Source organism: Magallana gigas, chromosome 2 (genome assembly GCF_963853765.1).
Source record: "Magallana gigas chromosome 2, xbMagGiga1.1, whole genome shotgun sequence".
Lineage (NCBI taxonomy): Eukaryota > Metazoa > Mollusca > Bivalvia > Ostreida > Ostreidae > Magallana > Magallana gigas.
In genome coordinates, this window is record NC_088854.1 from 22873783 (window position 1) to 22889907 (window position 16125).

General features: G+C 33.9%; 2 protein-coding genes across 2 annotated transcripts; one reads left to right on the forward strand and one right to left on the reverse strand.

Annotated features, from left to right (window-relative positions):
* Positions 1–4650: 4650 nt before the first annotated feature.
* On the reverse strand, positions 4651–10557 carry LOC136272853 (aldo-keto reductase family 1 member B1-like). Its single transcript, XM_066075669.1, has 10 exons — positions 10366–10557; positions 9868–10035; positions 9667–9783; positions 9376–9453; positions 9000–9116; positions 8401–8507; positions 7880–7961; positions 7588–7671; positions 4970–5052; positions 4651–4771 (listed from the first exon to the last, which is right to left on the reverse strand). The coding sequence occupies exons 1-10, from the start codon at positions 10456–10458 to the stop codon at positions 4729–4731; spliced, it is 972 nt and encodes a 323-aa protein (XP_065931741.1). The 5' UTR covers positions 10459–10557; the 3' UTR covers positions 4651–4728.
* Positions 10558–10978: 421 nt separating this feature from the next.
* On the forward strand, positions 10979–15586 carry LOC117680336 (uncharacterized). Its single transcript, XM_066075670.1, has 3 exons — positions 10979–11096; positions 13944–14062; positions 14709–15586. The coding sequence occupies exons 1-3, from the start codon at positions 11065–11067 to the stop codon at positions 15443–15445; spliced, it is 888 nt and encodes a 295-aa protein (XP_065931742.1). The 5' UTR covers positions 10979–11064; the 3' UTR covers positions 15446–15586.
* The last annotated feature ends 539 nt before the right edge of the window (positions 15587–16125 follow it).

Genomic DNA, 16125 nt, shown 5'->3' on the forward strand with positions numbered 1-16125 from the left:
TTATGTATAGAACCGTTTTAACAAGAGCTTGGACTTTCTGTGGGATGTTACTATCTAGTTTGCTCATGAAAACAAGCTGTCAAATATCAACCTCCTTTCTATTAATTCGCTTAGAGAAGCTCATTAATATTCATAGACAGTCATAACCGGAAAGTTGTTTGCCAAGATCTGCTCTGCTGTGTGAAACTGACGCTGGTTCAGCAAAACATACATCCCTGTGTGAAGTCATGCGAGTGTCATTGCGTTCATTATATCCATATCTGTTAGCCAATGAATGGGCAGTTAACCACGAGTAGACCCCGCCTTCATCAAATCAGAATTTTTCACGTACTGACCAAAGTCCAAGCTGTTGTTAAAAGGGCTCTAATACTTACATATTGTACATCGTTGAAGCGTAAAACCGCTCTCCGCTATCCATTGACCAGATGGCTTTCATTTCCTCGTCAGATAACTCAAAATCTAAAATCTGTTTAAAAAGTCAGACACTTACAGATAAATGTTCAAATTCTATTGTGTACATATGTATACTTGTACATGTATGTACATGTACATGTAGGTAAATCACTTTGACCTTATCGTTTTGCTGTTACTTAATGTGTTGTACATTTTGAAAAATTATTGTTATTCTGTAAATTTAGGGGATCAACATAAATGGATAGGTCGTTTTTGTATTGCCAGAATACCTTTGGGTCTGATTCCCTATCATTTTATATACTTTATATACTTTTTAAACGTTATTTTCCATTATTTTCGTCATTTTCAATAAATGACATATTTCATCTCTACATGGGTGCTGATTATTCTTCAGCTAAAACCCAGCTGCGGTGAGTTTGTGCAGCATGAGAAAATATAAATTTATTTAATAGATTCGTAAAGTGTCAAATGACGAATGTTCCCTTTCTCATGCAAATACAAGTAAATGTACCCAATGTCCACATGTTCTAGAACTGACCAAGAACAATAGTTACGTTATTCGTTAGATACATATTAACTACTTACGTAGTTAAATTTTTCCTGCAATGATCGCTACCTTCATAACCCGCATGAATCATCAAAGAAAGCATTTTATTGTTTATATAAACATCTTTCTTTAACTAATTAATAAACTGATTATGAAAAGTTATTAAAATTCACTAAATTAATGTTAATGTACAAAAGAACGTTAGCTAAAAGAAACAGCCAAATCGTCTCCTGTGAGACTTTGAGTCTGGCATCGTCATGATTATTTCGTGCAGTCCGGGATTTTACTAAGGTCGCTGTAGGTTCAGACCAATCGATAAATAGGGCGTGTCAATTTCAGTCCTGTCACTTTCAGCCGCTGTTGATTTTGACCAATCGATAAATAGGGCGTGTAGATTTCAGTCTGGCTGTTTCTATAGAGCTATGAATTAACTATAAGTTTCCGTAAGAAATAGAGGAAATTATGCTTGGTAGATGTAAATATATTAAAATGTAAAAAAAAAGTTTGTTATCATTTGTTGACTTTTAATCAATAAATTTAATTGAATTTCATCAATAAACTCTATATAACTGTAACATTTTTGTGATCGGCTTTTGCCGATCACCGTTGTGTCCATACGAGGCATCCGGAAAATTTTACTATTTGCGCACGCATTGCGCTTCGCACTACTTTGTATACTATGCAGTGACAGCTTCATGGAATAAAATCTTTTTAAAATTACATTTAGATTGCTAAAAAACATATTTCTAATGCGTTGCCTTGATTTTAAACCACCTATACAGTTACATAATGATTAAAATCACGTGTTTCTTTATATGCGTAAGAATTTCAATCGGAAATACACTCCGCCTACTAAGAGTAAAGTTTATTCATTCCTTGCTGTCTCGGCAATCAACAAAAGGCGCGATATATCCCATTTTTCATGTTTATTGCATGTAATGGGAAATAATACTTTCGCATTACATTATCACGAAGTTGACCAATGATATCACATGCCGATCATACATTTAAAAGGAATACTTGTTCTACTGTTGTCATGGATTTTAGCGGATGATAATGTGATGAGGCAAAGATAACTATATCAAAAAATCCTACTGTCTTGTGTTAAAGTCTTCTTTCTTTCTGCGATTTCTTTCAGGACTGGGTCATCAAATACAACGGGATCTTTATTTTCATCCCTATTGCGAATGAATAATAAACTCAGGTCATTGCATCAGAAAGAAATGCATGCTCGAACTTAGATACACTTTCGTCGGAATCACAGCAGTCTCCCTTCTTTTACATGTACCTCCCAGATTAATAGAAACGGAGGTTATGTATTTTTAACTCACCTGAACCGAAGTTTTAAGTGAGGTTTTTTGATCACCTGTGGTCTCTCGTCCGTCCATCCGTCCGTCTGTCTGTTAACTTTTTACATATTTGACTTCTTCTCTAGAACCACTGGGCCAAATTTAACCAAATTTTGATACAAAGCATCCTTATGGGAAGGGAATTCAAAATTGTTCAGATAAAGAACACACCCCTTTTTAAAAGGGAGATACATGTACCTGCGAAACAGTAAAATTAGGGTGTGTGTCTTAAAACATCTTCTTCTCAAGAATCATTGCACCAGAATTGCCATTATTCACACCTAAGCCTGTATAAATAGTGAAGATTCTAAATTGTTAAAATCGTAGCCCCCGGACTAATAGTGGGGCCCCAAGAGGAGTTTATAGTTTAACATAGAAATATTTAAGGGAAATATTTAAAAAATCTTCTTCTCAAGAACTACATTGCCACAATTTGTGAGATTACTATGCAAGCATCCCAAGATAGTGTAGATTCTAAAACATGAAAACTGTGGCTACCGGACAAATGATGCTGCCCCAAAAGGGGTTCAAAGTTTAAAATGAAAATATACAGGGAAAATGTTAAAAAATCTTCTTCTCAAGAATTACAATACTACAATTTGCGATATATTTTATGCAAGCATTTTAAGATAGTGTAGATTCAAAGTTGTTAAAATCGTGACCCCCGGCTCAATACTCAGGCTCCAAGAGGGTTCAAAGTTCAATATGAAAATCATAGGAAATATGGAGGAAGGTCGTCATCATGCATGGATACACAGATGTCAAAAGTCCAAGTAAAGGATATATAAGCCAAAAGCTGTCCATTCTGCGAGAGGAAAATAGTATTGGTCGTGGCTCGTAGGACCGAGGTTAGTTCTTTTGTCCTTTAGAAAAATGTAGATTAATGAGAATCAATATTGTAATGTAAAAATAATAAATGATGATGTAAATGATACTCTCTCTCACAGAATGGACAGTGTGAGGCTTACATAACATCCTTTGTTTTAATGGACAGTATCAGGTAAACCTAGCTAGCTGTTGACAATGCTGATCACTATTTTTTTAACATTGAACAATACATCCAGTTTTGCGTACAACTTTCTTATGTTCACTTAACACGCAACATCAACAGGGGAGAGCATTCCCTATTTTTTGAAATAATATTCAAGGATGTAAAAGATGTACTGCGAATGATACTGATTACTACACTATTCTAAGGAATAATCTGGATAGAGAGGGTGGGAATTCTGTGCCAAATTATGAATGGATACCTTCCAGACATCAACATAATCATGGTCAGAAAACATGGCCTTTCCATCGTCTCCCATCGGAAAATATTCGTCCCCATCCGAAAATCCACATGCACGTACAAAAATTGGTTTTGGTCTGGTTTCGTTTTTTTTTTTTTCAATTAAATGCGTTTGGTTAAGGGGCCCTATTTATTTACCAAGCAATTTAAAATTTAATGTTGCTTTTGTTATTAGTGTAGTTGCTGCAGCAAAACACGGAGTATATACCCAGTATTCTCGTTATTTTTCAAATTTAAGAACTGAGTGCTAAAACTGATGTATACAATGTATGGAAATACATACGTTTAACTGTTTTAAGAAGAAAGGAGTGAAACTAGGAGTGATAAAAAATCTAGGAAAATTACGACTATTAAAACCATTTTAACAAGACCTTGGTCTTTTATTAGGTCGAAGCTATCTATCACTTGCGTCAAAACAAGTTAAAAATGACGCGGTTTCAAGCGAAATATGCACCGATTGCGTAGCCAGACAAACCTTGTCAATTTCAAAGAGCCATGCCTGAGTGGCCAGCAGTGAAATAGACAGGCCTACCTCACATTGCTGTTTGACACAACTACCCAAAGTCCAAGCTTTTGTTCAAATGGTTCTAATTACATGTACATGTAAAACTTGCATTAACAGGGTGAATATAGGCGATACAGTATCATGCTATAAGTTAACTGCTTTTTGAGATTCAAACTATTACGTTATTATGCATCTTGGTGAAATAATATAATATGTGCACAATCTTTTGCACAATAAGAACAACCCAAACTATAAATAATTTGTAGTCGAACAAATTGTATATTGGCGTTTACTTGAGATTTTCACATCTAGGCAAACTTTAATTTTCATTTATTCATTAATTTATCAAAATATACGGCCAATGCGTTTATTGCATGTCTTCAGTGGTAGCTTTAAATATTTTTGAGTTTTCCCCATTCATTACTAAAAAAATACTTTGAGAGCTACATGTGCAGTTTGGAATATTGCAACAGAAGTTTGAAATAAGCTTTTCTACAAGACGTGTAAATAAAACAATCTAGGAATATACAACAAAGACAAGCTTAAGTATTTTGAAATAATTTTAATCATTTAATACATGTTAAGTAAATAATTGTCTACAGTGTATGAATTGATCTGCACCAATCTATTTTACGTCATCAAATGGATAATACTTGTGGGTTTTTGCACTGAAAACAAAATCGTACAATTAATTGGTATACTTCAGTACGTACTATATGCCAGCATCAAAACATTACGAATAACTTTTTTGTTTTATTTCAAAATTTACACAGTGTATTTTAAAAACAATCTGTTTCTAAAATATGATAGGTTTATGTATAATTCCAAGAAACACATACATTGTACGTGTACAAGTAAATACTTACATCGGTTCTATGTAAAACCGCTTTCCGCTATCTAATGACCAGATGGCTTTCATTTCCTCGTCAGATAACTCAAAATCTAAAATCTGTTTTAAAAATCAAACAATTACAGATATACAGTATGTTCAAAGTGTAATGTGTATATATAAATGTATGTATACTTGTACGTACTTAAGCATTTAATGCTTATAGTTATATTCATATATTGATGTATATTTTTATAAAATATTTCTGTATTGTCGCTTTAAAGCCATGATTATATTTACATCCACCTAGTATAATTCCCTCTATTTCGTACGAAAATCGATTGTAATTCACAGCTCTGTAGAAACTGACAGGACTGAAATCTACATGCCCCGTTTTTCGATCAGTTGAAACATTCAGAAACCTAAGAAAAGTCATGGACTGCACGAAATAATCATGATGATGTCAGACTCAAATTCCCATTGAAGACGATTTGGCTATTTCTTTTATATAAAGTAATAAATAGTGTCTGTTTGGGAGGGTAACAGTTGAAATTGACACCCCTCGAAAACCATTGTCAACCGACGCGAAGCGGAGGTTGACAGTGGTTTTCGAGGGGTGTCAATTTCAACTGTTCTCCTCCCAAACAGGCACTATTTATTTTGTTATACTGAATGTCTTAATTTTAAAGAAAACTTTACTGCTTTTACATAGGAATAACGTGAATTCTACAGTGAACCGTACGCGCATAATTTTCGCGCGTGTAACAATTTGTATTGTTATACTTTCATGTTAAATACTGAAATCTGATTGGTTAAGACGCAGTTAATAATATTTACTATAAAATAATTACCCTCAGCGTTAGCAACGCACTTGGCAACGGGTAACATTAAAAAATGTTACATGCGCGAAAATTATGCGCGTACGGTTCGCTGTAGAATTCACGTTATTCCTATATAAAAGCAGTAAAATTTTCTTAAAAAATTTAAAAAAGACGTTCAGTATAACAAAATAAATAGTGCCTGTTTGGGAGGATAACAGTTGAAATTGACACCCCTCGAAAACCATTGTCAACCTCCGCTTCGCGTCGGTTGACAATGGTTTTCTCGGGGTGTCAATTTCAACTGTTACCCTCCCAAACAGGCACTATTTATATAATGTTACCCGTTGCTAACGCTGAGGGTAATAGTATACAATTATTTAATGCTTTAGCAGTCAATAGACCAGAATATTTTTCCCGAGGTGCAGGGAACAGCTCAGTATGATCTATTGCCCGAGGCCAACGATCAGAATATTTTTCCCGAGGTGCAGGGAACAGCTCAGTATGATCTATTGCCCGAGGCCAACGGCCGAGGGCAATAGATCATACTGAGCTGCTCCCTGCACCAAGGGAAAAAATTCTGGTCTATTGACTGTTCAAGCGTTAAATAATTGTTTTATTACCTAATTCCTTTTTTAGTTTTCGGGGTTTACAATTTGCATATTGCAGATGGTTTTCGTGCCATTATGCAATATACTAAGATTTTTTTTTCATCTTTTACATACACAAAACCTGTTGCATGCATTACAACATCTCAATTTAATATTAGTTTACACAAAGAAGGGGGAATCTTCAACCCATTAGATTTTAAATACATGTAGTCTTTTACCTTATATGAGGTTTTAAAACTATTGATTATTTGATACTCCATTTTGATAACATTGAATTTGGTTTCACCAAGTACTAAAAACAGCGTTTATGTAAAGTAATATACATTCCATGAGAACTATCGAAAGGATGTAACATTAACATACCCGCGTTCTGAAATACGTTGCCGGTCCAATAGATCGCAGTCTATTGACCGGCGGTCCAATAGATTGCAGTCTATTGACCGGCGGTCCAATAGATCGAAGTCTATTGACCGGCGGTCTAATAGATCGCAGTCTATTGACCCGCAGTTCAAAATAGACGCAAATATTTATTATAATATGTAATAGAACAACAAAATCCCTTTGATTAGGTAATAAAACGGATTATGAACTGCGCTAAACCAATCAGATTTCAGTATTTAACATGAAAGTATAATACTAATGTACATTAACAATAATTTTACTATTTTTTTTCTAATTTTTACGATCAATTTAATAATTTGTTACAAGAAAGATGTAAATATAAACAATAAAATGCTTTCTTTGATGACTTATGCGGATTATGAAGGTAGCGACATTGCAGAAAAAAAAGATATATAGCAGGAAACTTAAAAAAAAATCTTTACTATTAACAAATATATATGAATTGAAGATTATTTTTCATATGTACAATATCAAATTGGTAATGTATTAAAGTTTGAACGTTTCATTAAATCTTACAATTAAAATAAATCTATCAATTATTAAAACGCCTGATGGCATTTACTTACTCATACGAGGAGATTAGGTTTGGTGTGTTCGAGAAAAACAAACGTCACAGATTGCTGATGCAAACGTAAGGGGATAAAGACATTGAATGTAAATATATGAAAATCCCTCTGACCTTAAATAATTTAATAACTTCGTTAAGTGCCAATGTTCTCTTTCTCACTGGTGATGCAAATACAAGTAAATTTACTGAATGGTAGCACATTCTAGAACTGATCAAGAAAATAGTCTTGTTATTTGCTATACACCTAACTACTTACGTCGATATTCTCTTTGATTCTTTGTGGATTGACGCTCTTTGGAATGACAACAATGTTCCGCTGCAGCAGAAACCTAAGGCAAACCTACATGTAAAAAAACACAACAAATCGATTTACTGACAGTCATATTAAAATGTAAAAACAACTTACAAGTATGGCATCATATGTTGACATTTAATCAATTAATGATTGTAATATTATTAGTATACTTTATATCGCCGTTACTTCGAATGATGTTGTGCATTGATCAACGTTGTGATGAAAGAAAGATAACTCTAACAACAAATCTTACTTGCGCTATAGACTTCTTCTTTCTTTCTGCGATTTCCTTTAGGATTGGTTCATCAAATACGACGGGATCTTTATCTCCAGCCCTATTGAAAGTAAATAATAAACCCAATTTCATGTAACAGAGAACAATACATACTCAAACTCTGTCAGACACACCATCGTCGAAAACCAAGGGTCGGTCTCGGATTTTTTTATTTACCTCCCTGATGGAAGAGAAACGATTCCGGTCGGATGTAGACACTCAAAGTAATCCCAAATTTCGAGTAACAGATAAATACCACTAAAATTTGTGTAGATTTCTATTTTTCAATGTTGGCGTTCAAGTGATTTTCCTTTATAATCATATAATTTTACATACATGTATATATTGCATGTATACTTTCCTTTGTCCAGTTCTAGCTACTAGGGTGTTGCCTTATATTACCATGTTCCTTATACTGTTGTACATTATGTGAAATAAAGGTTTTCCTTATATTGCTATGCTCTAAAGATGCTGAATTAAACATGTACTTTGTATATTACCATGTTCTGTTCGGGTTCCCCAGCGGCGCGTAGGCCGTCACCGTGATTCCGTTGGCAGTACAGAAATCAACCAGTTTTTTGTTCGAGAAGTAAGGATGGACTTCGATCTATTAATTTAAAAAAAATAAATGCTTTATTTTTAATTGTCGTATTTACATGCGTTTCCTTCAAAATTATAATTCATATTACGTGTATGTGCATTTTTTTTTACGAAAGAGCCACATAAAAAAAATATTTACGATTAAGGTCTCGTTATAACGAGTTAATTATCTCGTTATTACGAGAAAAGATCTCGTAATAACGAGAAACGATCTCGTTAATACGAGTTAATTATTTTGTTATATACGAGAAAAGATCTCTTTGAAATCAACAAGAGTTGTCTGGCTTTAAAGCTGCAAAGACTACGCAATTTTTGCATATTTCACGTGAACTCAACTTAATGTTTAACATGTTTTGATGCAAGAAAGATAGTTACGTCCTACCGAAAGTCCAAGGTCTTGCTAAAATGGTTCTATACATACTTGACTAATATACTTCAGTGGTCCGTGCTTCTCTAAAATCTAGTTCTAACAGTTCTGTTATCGAGTAATTAAACATACCTGTAGGTTGCTAGGTTTGATGCAGCAATTCTTAATTACACGCTCAATCTGACTTTCGTTGAAGTTTGACAAGCCAATGGATTTTACCAAACCTTCATCTACCAACTCCTCCATACCCTAGAACAGTAAAAAGTCCTCATGGGAAAATATTAAGTGTATGAAAGTGAACGAAACCTTACCTTCAATATTAAAAATTTTTCCATGTCATGATATGGAGCTATATAATTATACATGTTCGTGTACAATACAATGACCAAAGTACATTTACATGTACATGTACGATGTAATTTATAATTCATTGCTTCATTTCATAAGTTTATGTTAGTTGCAGTTACATATTAACACATGTTTAATATACTATATAGTACAATCTCACCTTCCAGACATCAACATAATCATGGTCAGAAAACCTGGCCTTTCCATCGTCTCCCATCGGAAAATACTCGTCCCCATCCTAATTTATTATATACATGTACATGTAAAGAAAAAAATGGTTTCGACCTGGTTTTCTTTTTAATTTTCATTTTAAGGTGTTTGTTTTTATGAATTTTATCAATATATCAAGCTAATTTAAAATTAATTGTTGCTTTTTATTTCCAAATTTCTAAGAATCATTAATGCCACAATTATTTGAAAACATTCGGAAACCATCCGGTTTTTTTAATACCTCGAAACCGAATGGCCAGTGTATGAGATAGAGATCGATGTAACCACACTTCAGATTGTTCAAAGACTTCATACAGTTCTCCCGGATATTCGCCGGGTTATGGTGAGTGTCCCACAGCTGAAACAAGGTTAAACAAACAATCAGTTCAACAACTGTTAAGATACCCTCCACTCATACTGCGATATCCAGTCATGAACATGCCTTGGTTGTGATAAACAAATCCTCCCTCTTGACCACGCCGTCCCTGATTTTGTCGGCCACGGCTTGACCTACGGACGACTCGTTCTGGTAGACCAGGGCGCAGTCCAGACTCCTATACCCACAGTCAATGGCGCACTTCACGGCTTCTTTCACCTCGTCGTTACTTCCCTGGTAAAGGAATAACACAGTTTAATGAACAAAAATATATGTATTAAGTCGATCATAGTGACGTAGTTTTCAGTTTCTGACTCTTTTGTACCACCACCCCTCCAAAATACACACGTTGTCAAAACTTTTTCATATGCACAAATTCACATACATAGTCATATTACAAACAAAAAATCATAATTTATATATAAATGACTCGAATTCTTATCAAATATTCCATGCCCAACCTGTTTATAAATTTATATGCACGTTGCATCGACATTTTAACATGTTTAACAACTGTTTGGAGTATGCATACTTATCATTCAAAGAAATGTCTTATAATCTTACTCGTCTCTCAAAGATAGTAAATGTTCCAAGCCCTATCATCGGATAACCATTGGTTCCTGGGAGAGGAATAACGGGAACCTTTCTGGCTGCCATGATTTCACTCGCAGATTTTCAGTCTCGGTCGATCGAAAATAAACAGGAGATAAACCTCGGATAACAGTGTGAGCGGTAAACATTGGTAAATCTGTCTGCCACTAGCTGTCGGGGGGGGGGGGGGGGGGGCGTATACGTAATATTACTTCGATTTTACTGTTGAGATTCCTGATTTTAACTTCATTTTTAGATAGTCCCAAAAAGCGGCATGGACAGGCCCCCTCCCAATGCTACTGAGGGGCCTGACGATAATGTGTCTGACGATCAAGGTCAAAACGCTGCATATTACATCTACAACATTTTTTTCGTTATCATTACGTAAGTTTCAGATAATGTGTGAAATACTGAGCAGACTCCCCCCCCCCCCCCCCCCCTTTTATTCGCGAAGACATTTTTTTTTCTTTTTACAAATATAAAGAAGAAATATTTGCCATACTAATTAGTTCTACTGTAGTTTAGAATCAAAGTTGAATGTCGGGATTGGTATTTAAGGTAAACAAATAAAATGAATTAAGTCGGGTTAGATATTCCGAGTTGTATGTATACAAATTACATTGGGTAAAAGTGGACTGGTGGTGTCATGAAATAGAACGAAATCATTTTACCATGGCCTCAGTAGCACGAAATCCTGGTTATAAGTATGACATAGTTTATAGACAGATATTTTACGCGGATGTGTTTTATTTATAAATGTAGAGAAATACTAGTACCTACCTCCTACGTGGGAGTACCCAACTGATAACATTAATTTTATATCTGTATATATGTAACATCAGCTATACATGAGTTATGCAGAGAAACCCCATAGATTCCAACTACTGTATATCAATTCTACCATGGATAAATGGATATCCCATTCCCATTCTGGTGACCCCTATCTTTGCTTTTTACATACTTTTAAAAAGCCTTGGCTAGCAAAATTTAAGATGCTCTTAACCAGATTTGAAGGACTGGCTGGCCATGGCAAGTTTTAGTGAAAGTTATCCTCCATCAAGAAATATAGGAAAATATTAAAATTAGTTAGAATGTATGTTAGTTACAGCAGAGACATAAATAACAGAGATTGGCAACTGATTGAAATCTCTATTGTAAATTTTTCCCAGTTTAAATCAGTATATCTTTCTAGTAAACAATTATATCGAAATATAAACAGCTTAAACCTTTTACCAAAACATTCAAAATATTATATTTTCATGAGTTTATGTCATACAAACAATATTAAAAGAGGAGTTTTAGGAGGCAGTTGGCTACCCGTCTTCTGAGATTTTGCCGATGTTTTATAGCTGGCCATTACAATGTATATTTTCTAAATATTAATCTTATTTTTCAATTTTTTGTTTCTAGAATGTCTAAAACCTATGCACACTTTTCGTTAAAACAATATACTTTTGGTTTAAGATCATTATCTCAGTTAAATAAAATGTAGTTCTCAAAGTAAGGTTGGTTCCGTACCATTTTTTAACAACAAAACAAGCTAATGGCGGAGTTGCCAATCTCCGTTATTTATGTCTCTGGTTACAGCAATAACTTATGGATTTTTTCTTGACATCTACATGTAAATATTATCACAGGCACCTGACGTTATATATTTTTCTCATTACTAAAAATAAAATACCCCAATCAAAGTATTATTAGGTAGGGAATATATTCTTTATTACTAGAAATATAATATATAATGCAATTTGTTTACCACCCTGAGCCTCCTTAATCTGATACATGTTGACATTGCATGCTGCCAATTTAAATATTTTCGAGAATCGGATTAGGTCAAACAAACTTTTATATATATTAGCTTCTAATATGATAATACAGTCATTATAGTTGCCACTAATTCTATAGACTCACAATCAGAGGTCTTAATATAGCTTCAATGGCAACACATTGCTTTTGTAATAGAGGAAGACGAATGATCTAGACTTGAACCCAGAACCCTTGAGTTTACAAACCCACGCTTTTCCAGTTGAGATCAAAGGTCAACCCACTAGCTAGTGTTAGTAGGAGCATGGCAGTACTGAGCCTATATTATATCTAATATACAGTACAGATCAGACCCAACTCAACAGAAAGTAGATCCCAACTAAACTCTGGGTTTACATTTGGGGTCTGCTTGGGGTTTACTCTGGGTTTACTAGTCTAGAGCAGATCCAGAGTTAACCCTGAATAAACCCAAAGTAAACCCAGAGTGGACACAGAGAGTAAACCTCCATCAAAAGTAGACCCCTAAAAGCAGATGCAACCTGTGCATTTCGAATATACATGGGGTGGGAATTAGAGGCCGTAAGATGGTAAGATAAAAGACCTGCCTGCTTCACACTTCAGTCGTACAGTGGACCTCATAGCATAAATAAAGTCAGAAAAGACACAAATTATCAAATAGCAGACCCAGAGTAAACCCTGGGTTTAGTTGAGGTCTGCTCTGGTGTTATATGTAGATGGGGTCTGGTCGGTACTGTACACACCTTTACACTCTTCCTGCTCTTCTTTTGAGATTTCCATCCCACGAGACCCTTTAAACCACTCCACATGGGTTATTTTGTCAATGTAATAGATAAGGAGGGATGACCACAACTAGGCTCGAACTGAGGACCCATCAGTTTAAAAGCCAATGCTCTACCAACTGATCTAAAGGGTTAACCCACTAGCTAGTGCTAGTAGGAGTGTGGCAGTACTGAACCTATTATATAGCTAATATACACACTATTACACTTTGATTTTATTATTTTAAAGTAAACTTTTAAGGATTTTTCTTGAGAGTCGAATAAAATATTATAGTGCTTAAAGCCTTAAATAGAGACAATCACTTGCTTTTACACACATTTACAGTTTCAATATGTGACCTAGTGTATAGAAAGTACATGCACATGTACAAATTTTATTTTCTTGGCTATTTTGTGGTGATCTACATTGATTATATTTGATAACCAAATACCAAGAACTTTGAAAACATTCAAATTGAATGTAATTTACCCAAAAAAATTATAAAAGTTTTTTTAATATTATTGATTAATTTAATTTAATATTATTGTTTTTTGATATTAAATAAAGGGGAATGTTTTTTATATTTACAATTTCATTGATAACAATATGCTTTGTTTTAGATATGAATAAGGTACAATGCATTTCTATTTTTTTATGTTTTTACATGCACTTTATTTTTTAACTCCAGGCACATAAGTATGAATTCTTTGTGAAGTTTTACTGATAATTTTGCATGCAATAAAGAAAATTATTATATCATAATATCAAATATAAAAAAAAAAAAAAAAAAATTGCTAAAATAAAAAGAACAGACAAAACAACATCAACCTGTTTCATTGTGTTTATATTAAACTGCAAAATAGAAACAAAATTTATTACTCAATTTAAAAACAAATATACTGAAAAATGTTTACAATAAAATAAAAACAAACAAACAAAAACATTGTGGCTGCTGTGTTGGTACATGTACACATGTTTGTCAACAACTTTTGTTTCCTTTTTTTTAGGAGAATTTCTCGTCACTTTTTGAAAACTTGTGGATTTAAGCTTCTCTCCGTGGATGAGACAGCGGTGGAGGCTGTAGTTAGACATCCTGGTCCAACGATGTCAGACTACGACGTCTACGGTAAGGACTCCAAAAACATTTACTAACATAAACTTGAGTACATATAGCTGCACGGCCATCATTGTTTCTAAAACTACCCTGACAGAAAAATATGGTTAGATCTGTTGATGAGAATTTTTGTTTATCATAGAACTATATTTTTTAAATTTTCTTTTTAAATAAAACTGCATGTGGATGCTAATACACCGTGTAGATATTTCTTTCAATTTGATAAAAAATGTGTTGTGCATGAATTAACTTTATTGTGTATTTCCAGCTTTTAAATTAATGCTTCATTGTTAGCTTAAGTACACTTTTACATGCAGAAATAAAACTTTGGTGATACAAATGTATCCTGAAATGCTATTTCCCTGTTTATTTTATAAAACTGAATGATATTCATGCAATAAAGGGAATAATATCAAGACATCAATATAACATCAAGAAGAAGTGATGGCATGAAAGCCTTTTGTCAAAATATTTCTTTGCAGTTTTTCAAAAGTTGAAATAGATCCTAGATGTTACTGTTCCTTAGTTTGATTTTTTTAATGTATGTTTATAGTTTTACATATACATGTACTCTAGTATTTTTATCATTATATTTTTTTTTATCAAATTATTAAGAAAAAAATTTCACTAGAAGTTAATGAGGAAATGTGTGTTTTAGGGCAGCCAAAATTATGGAACATGATGAACCTCGTGGTATCAGGCCGCATGTTTGTTCATCATCAGCCACTTGACGAAACGGGAAGAACATTCCGAGACTTTGAAAAATTGACGAGTGATCGATTAACTTTCCTGGTGACATCAGAAGTCTGCTTCACGAAGGCTCTTTATGATCCTGACGTACCCAAAAGTTCACTGTTGACAACAGTTAAGGGAGGTTACATTGGGAACACGTCTTTTAATTCCCACTCACTTATGAAAACCGAAAGCAACGAAGTTCTGATAAGTAACGTCAATCAAGTTGTCAGCATAGACATGGAGACTAGACGACCGAAGCCTCTTCCAGATTGGTGGAAGGTTAAATATGCAGAGTCAGCAAAAAAGTTTGAGTCCTACAAACTAGAGAGGTTCCCAAAGGGAGAGAACACAAGTGTTTACCAAGTGAAAGTGGCCTGGAGTGATACAGACATGAATAATCATGCTACATGGAGTGCGTATGTGAGGTATGCTAAGGATGCTGCTCACCATGCTGTCAGAACTGGTTCTCTGCCAGACTTTGAGGAAAATCTAGGGAAGGGAATCAGCAAAATTCAGTCGCATTACTTAGGAGAGTGTTTGGAAGGAGATGAACTTACAGTGTACATTTGGGAAGATTCAGGGGAAAGCTATCAGCTAAAATGTCATATTGATAAAAATGAGGAATGTATATTTCAAACAGTTATTTCATTTTTTAGCTAAATACTTTAACTTCAATACTTCTGTGCACAATTGTCTTAAATTTATAAAATCAGATCTTATTATATAATGGAAAGAAAACTGTTGGCATATAATTTTTTAATAGAATTATAAAATAGATATATAAAAAAAAACATCAGGTGAGATTGTCATTTTCTAGAGGCATACATTCATAGTTCATTGTTATGTCCAGTTTAAGTGTGAATGTGTAATGATTGTCTTACAAATCATTGACAACTATTTGTTTGTAATATTTTAAATGTTACAAAGTGAAAAAAAATAATATGCAGAATATTATTTATGTCCAGTTTGATAATCTTATAGATCTTAGGCTGTCAGAGGTAATTTTACTTTTAATGTAACCCATGCATGTAGGTTTAGGAGAACCTAAGTTTTCAAAAAAGACAATCAAACCACTACTTTGAGTTGATCTTTTCCAATCTGATTTATACACTTAAAATCAGATGCGGGTCCAGCAATTTGGAAAAGGGGGGAGGGGTCCAATTGATGAAAATTAATAAGTGCAAAATTCATTATTTGTCAATAAACAAAGCCTTTTGAACGTTTAAAGCGTAAATTTAATAAACATTTATCTCGCCAATATCTATTTCATATTTATTTTAATATCGAGAGTGCACTGCATTATTGAGCGTTTTTGGTAAATGTAAGGAAGTTTTGCATAA

What these genes read in the sequence shown, in the direction of transcription:
- LOC117680336 (XM_066075670.1), top strand. Translation starts at nt 11,065, where the DNA reads ATGGCCTCAGTAGCACGAAATCCTGGTTATAA. An exon ending in GCACGAAATCCTGGTTATAA is followed by an intron (nt 11,097 to 13,943) that starts GTATGACATAGT and finishes CCTTTTTTTTAG; the next exon opens with GAGAATTTCTCGTCACTTTT. An exon ending in GTCAGACTACGACGTCTACG is followed by an intron (nt 14,063 to 14,708) that starts GTAAGGACTCCA and finishes TGTGTGTTTTAG; the next exon opens with GGCAGCCAAAATTATGGAAC.
- LOC136272853 (XM_066075669.1), bottom strand. Translation starts at nt 10,458, where the DNA reads ATGGCAGCCAGAAAGGTTCCCGTTATTCCTCTCCCAGGAACCAATGGT. An exon ending in GGGAACCCGAACAGAACATG is followed by an intron (nt 7,962 to 8,400) that starts GTAATATACAAA and finishes TACTTTCAATAG; the next exon opens with GGCTGGAGATAAAGATCCCG. An exon ending in AGAAGAAGTCTATAGCGCAA is followed by an intron (nt 7,672 to 7,879) that starts GTAAGATTTGTT and finishes TTTTACATGTAG; the next exon opens with GTTTGCCTTAGGTTTCTGCT.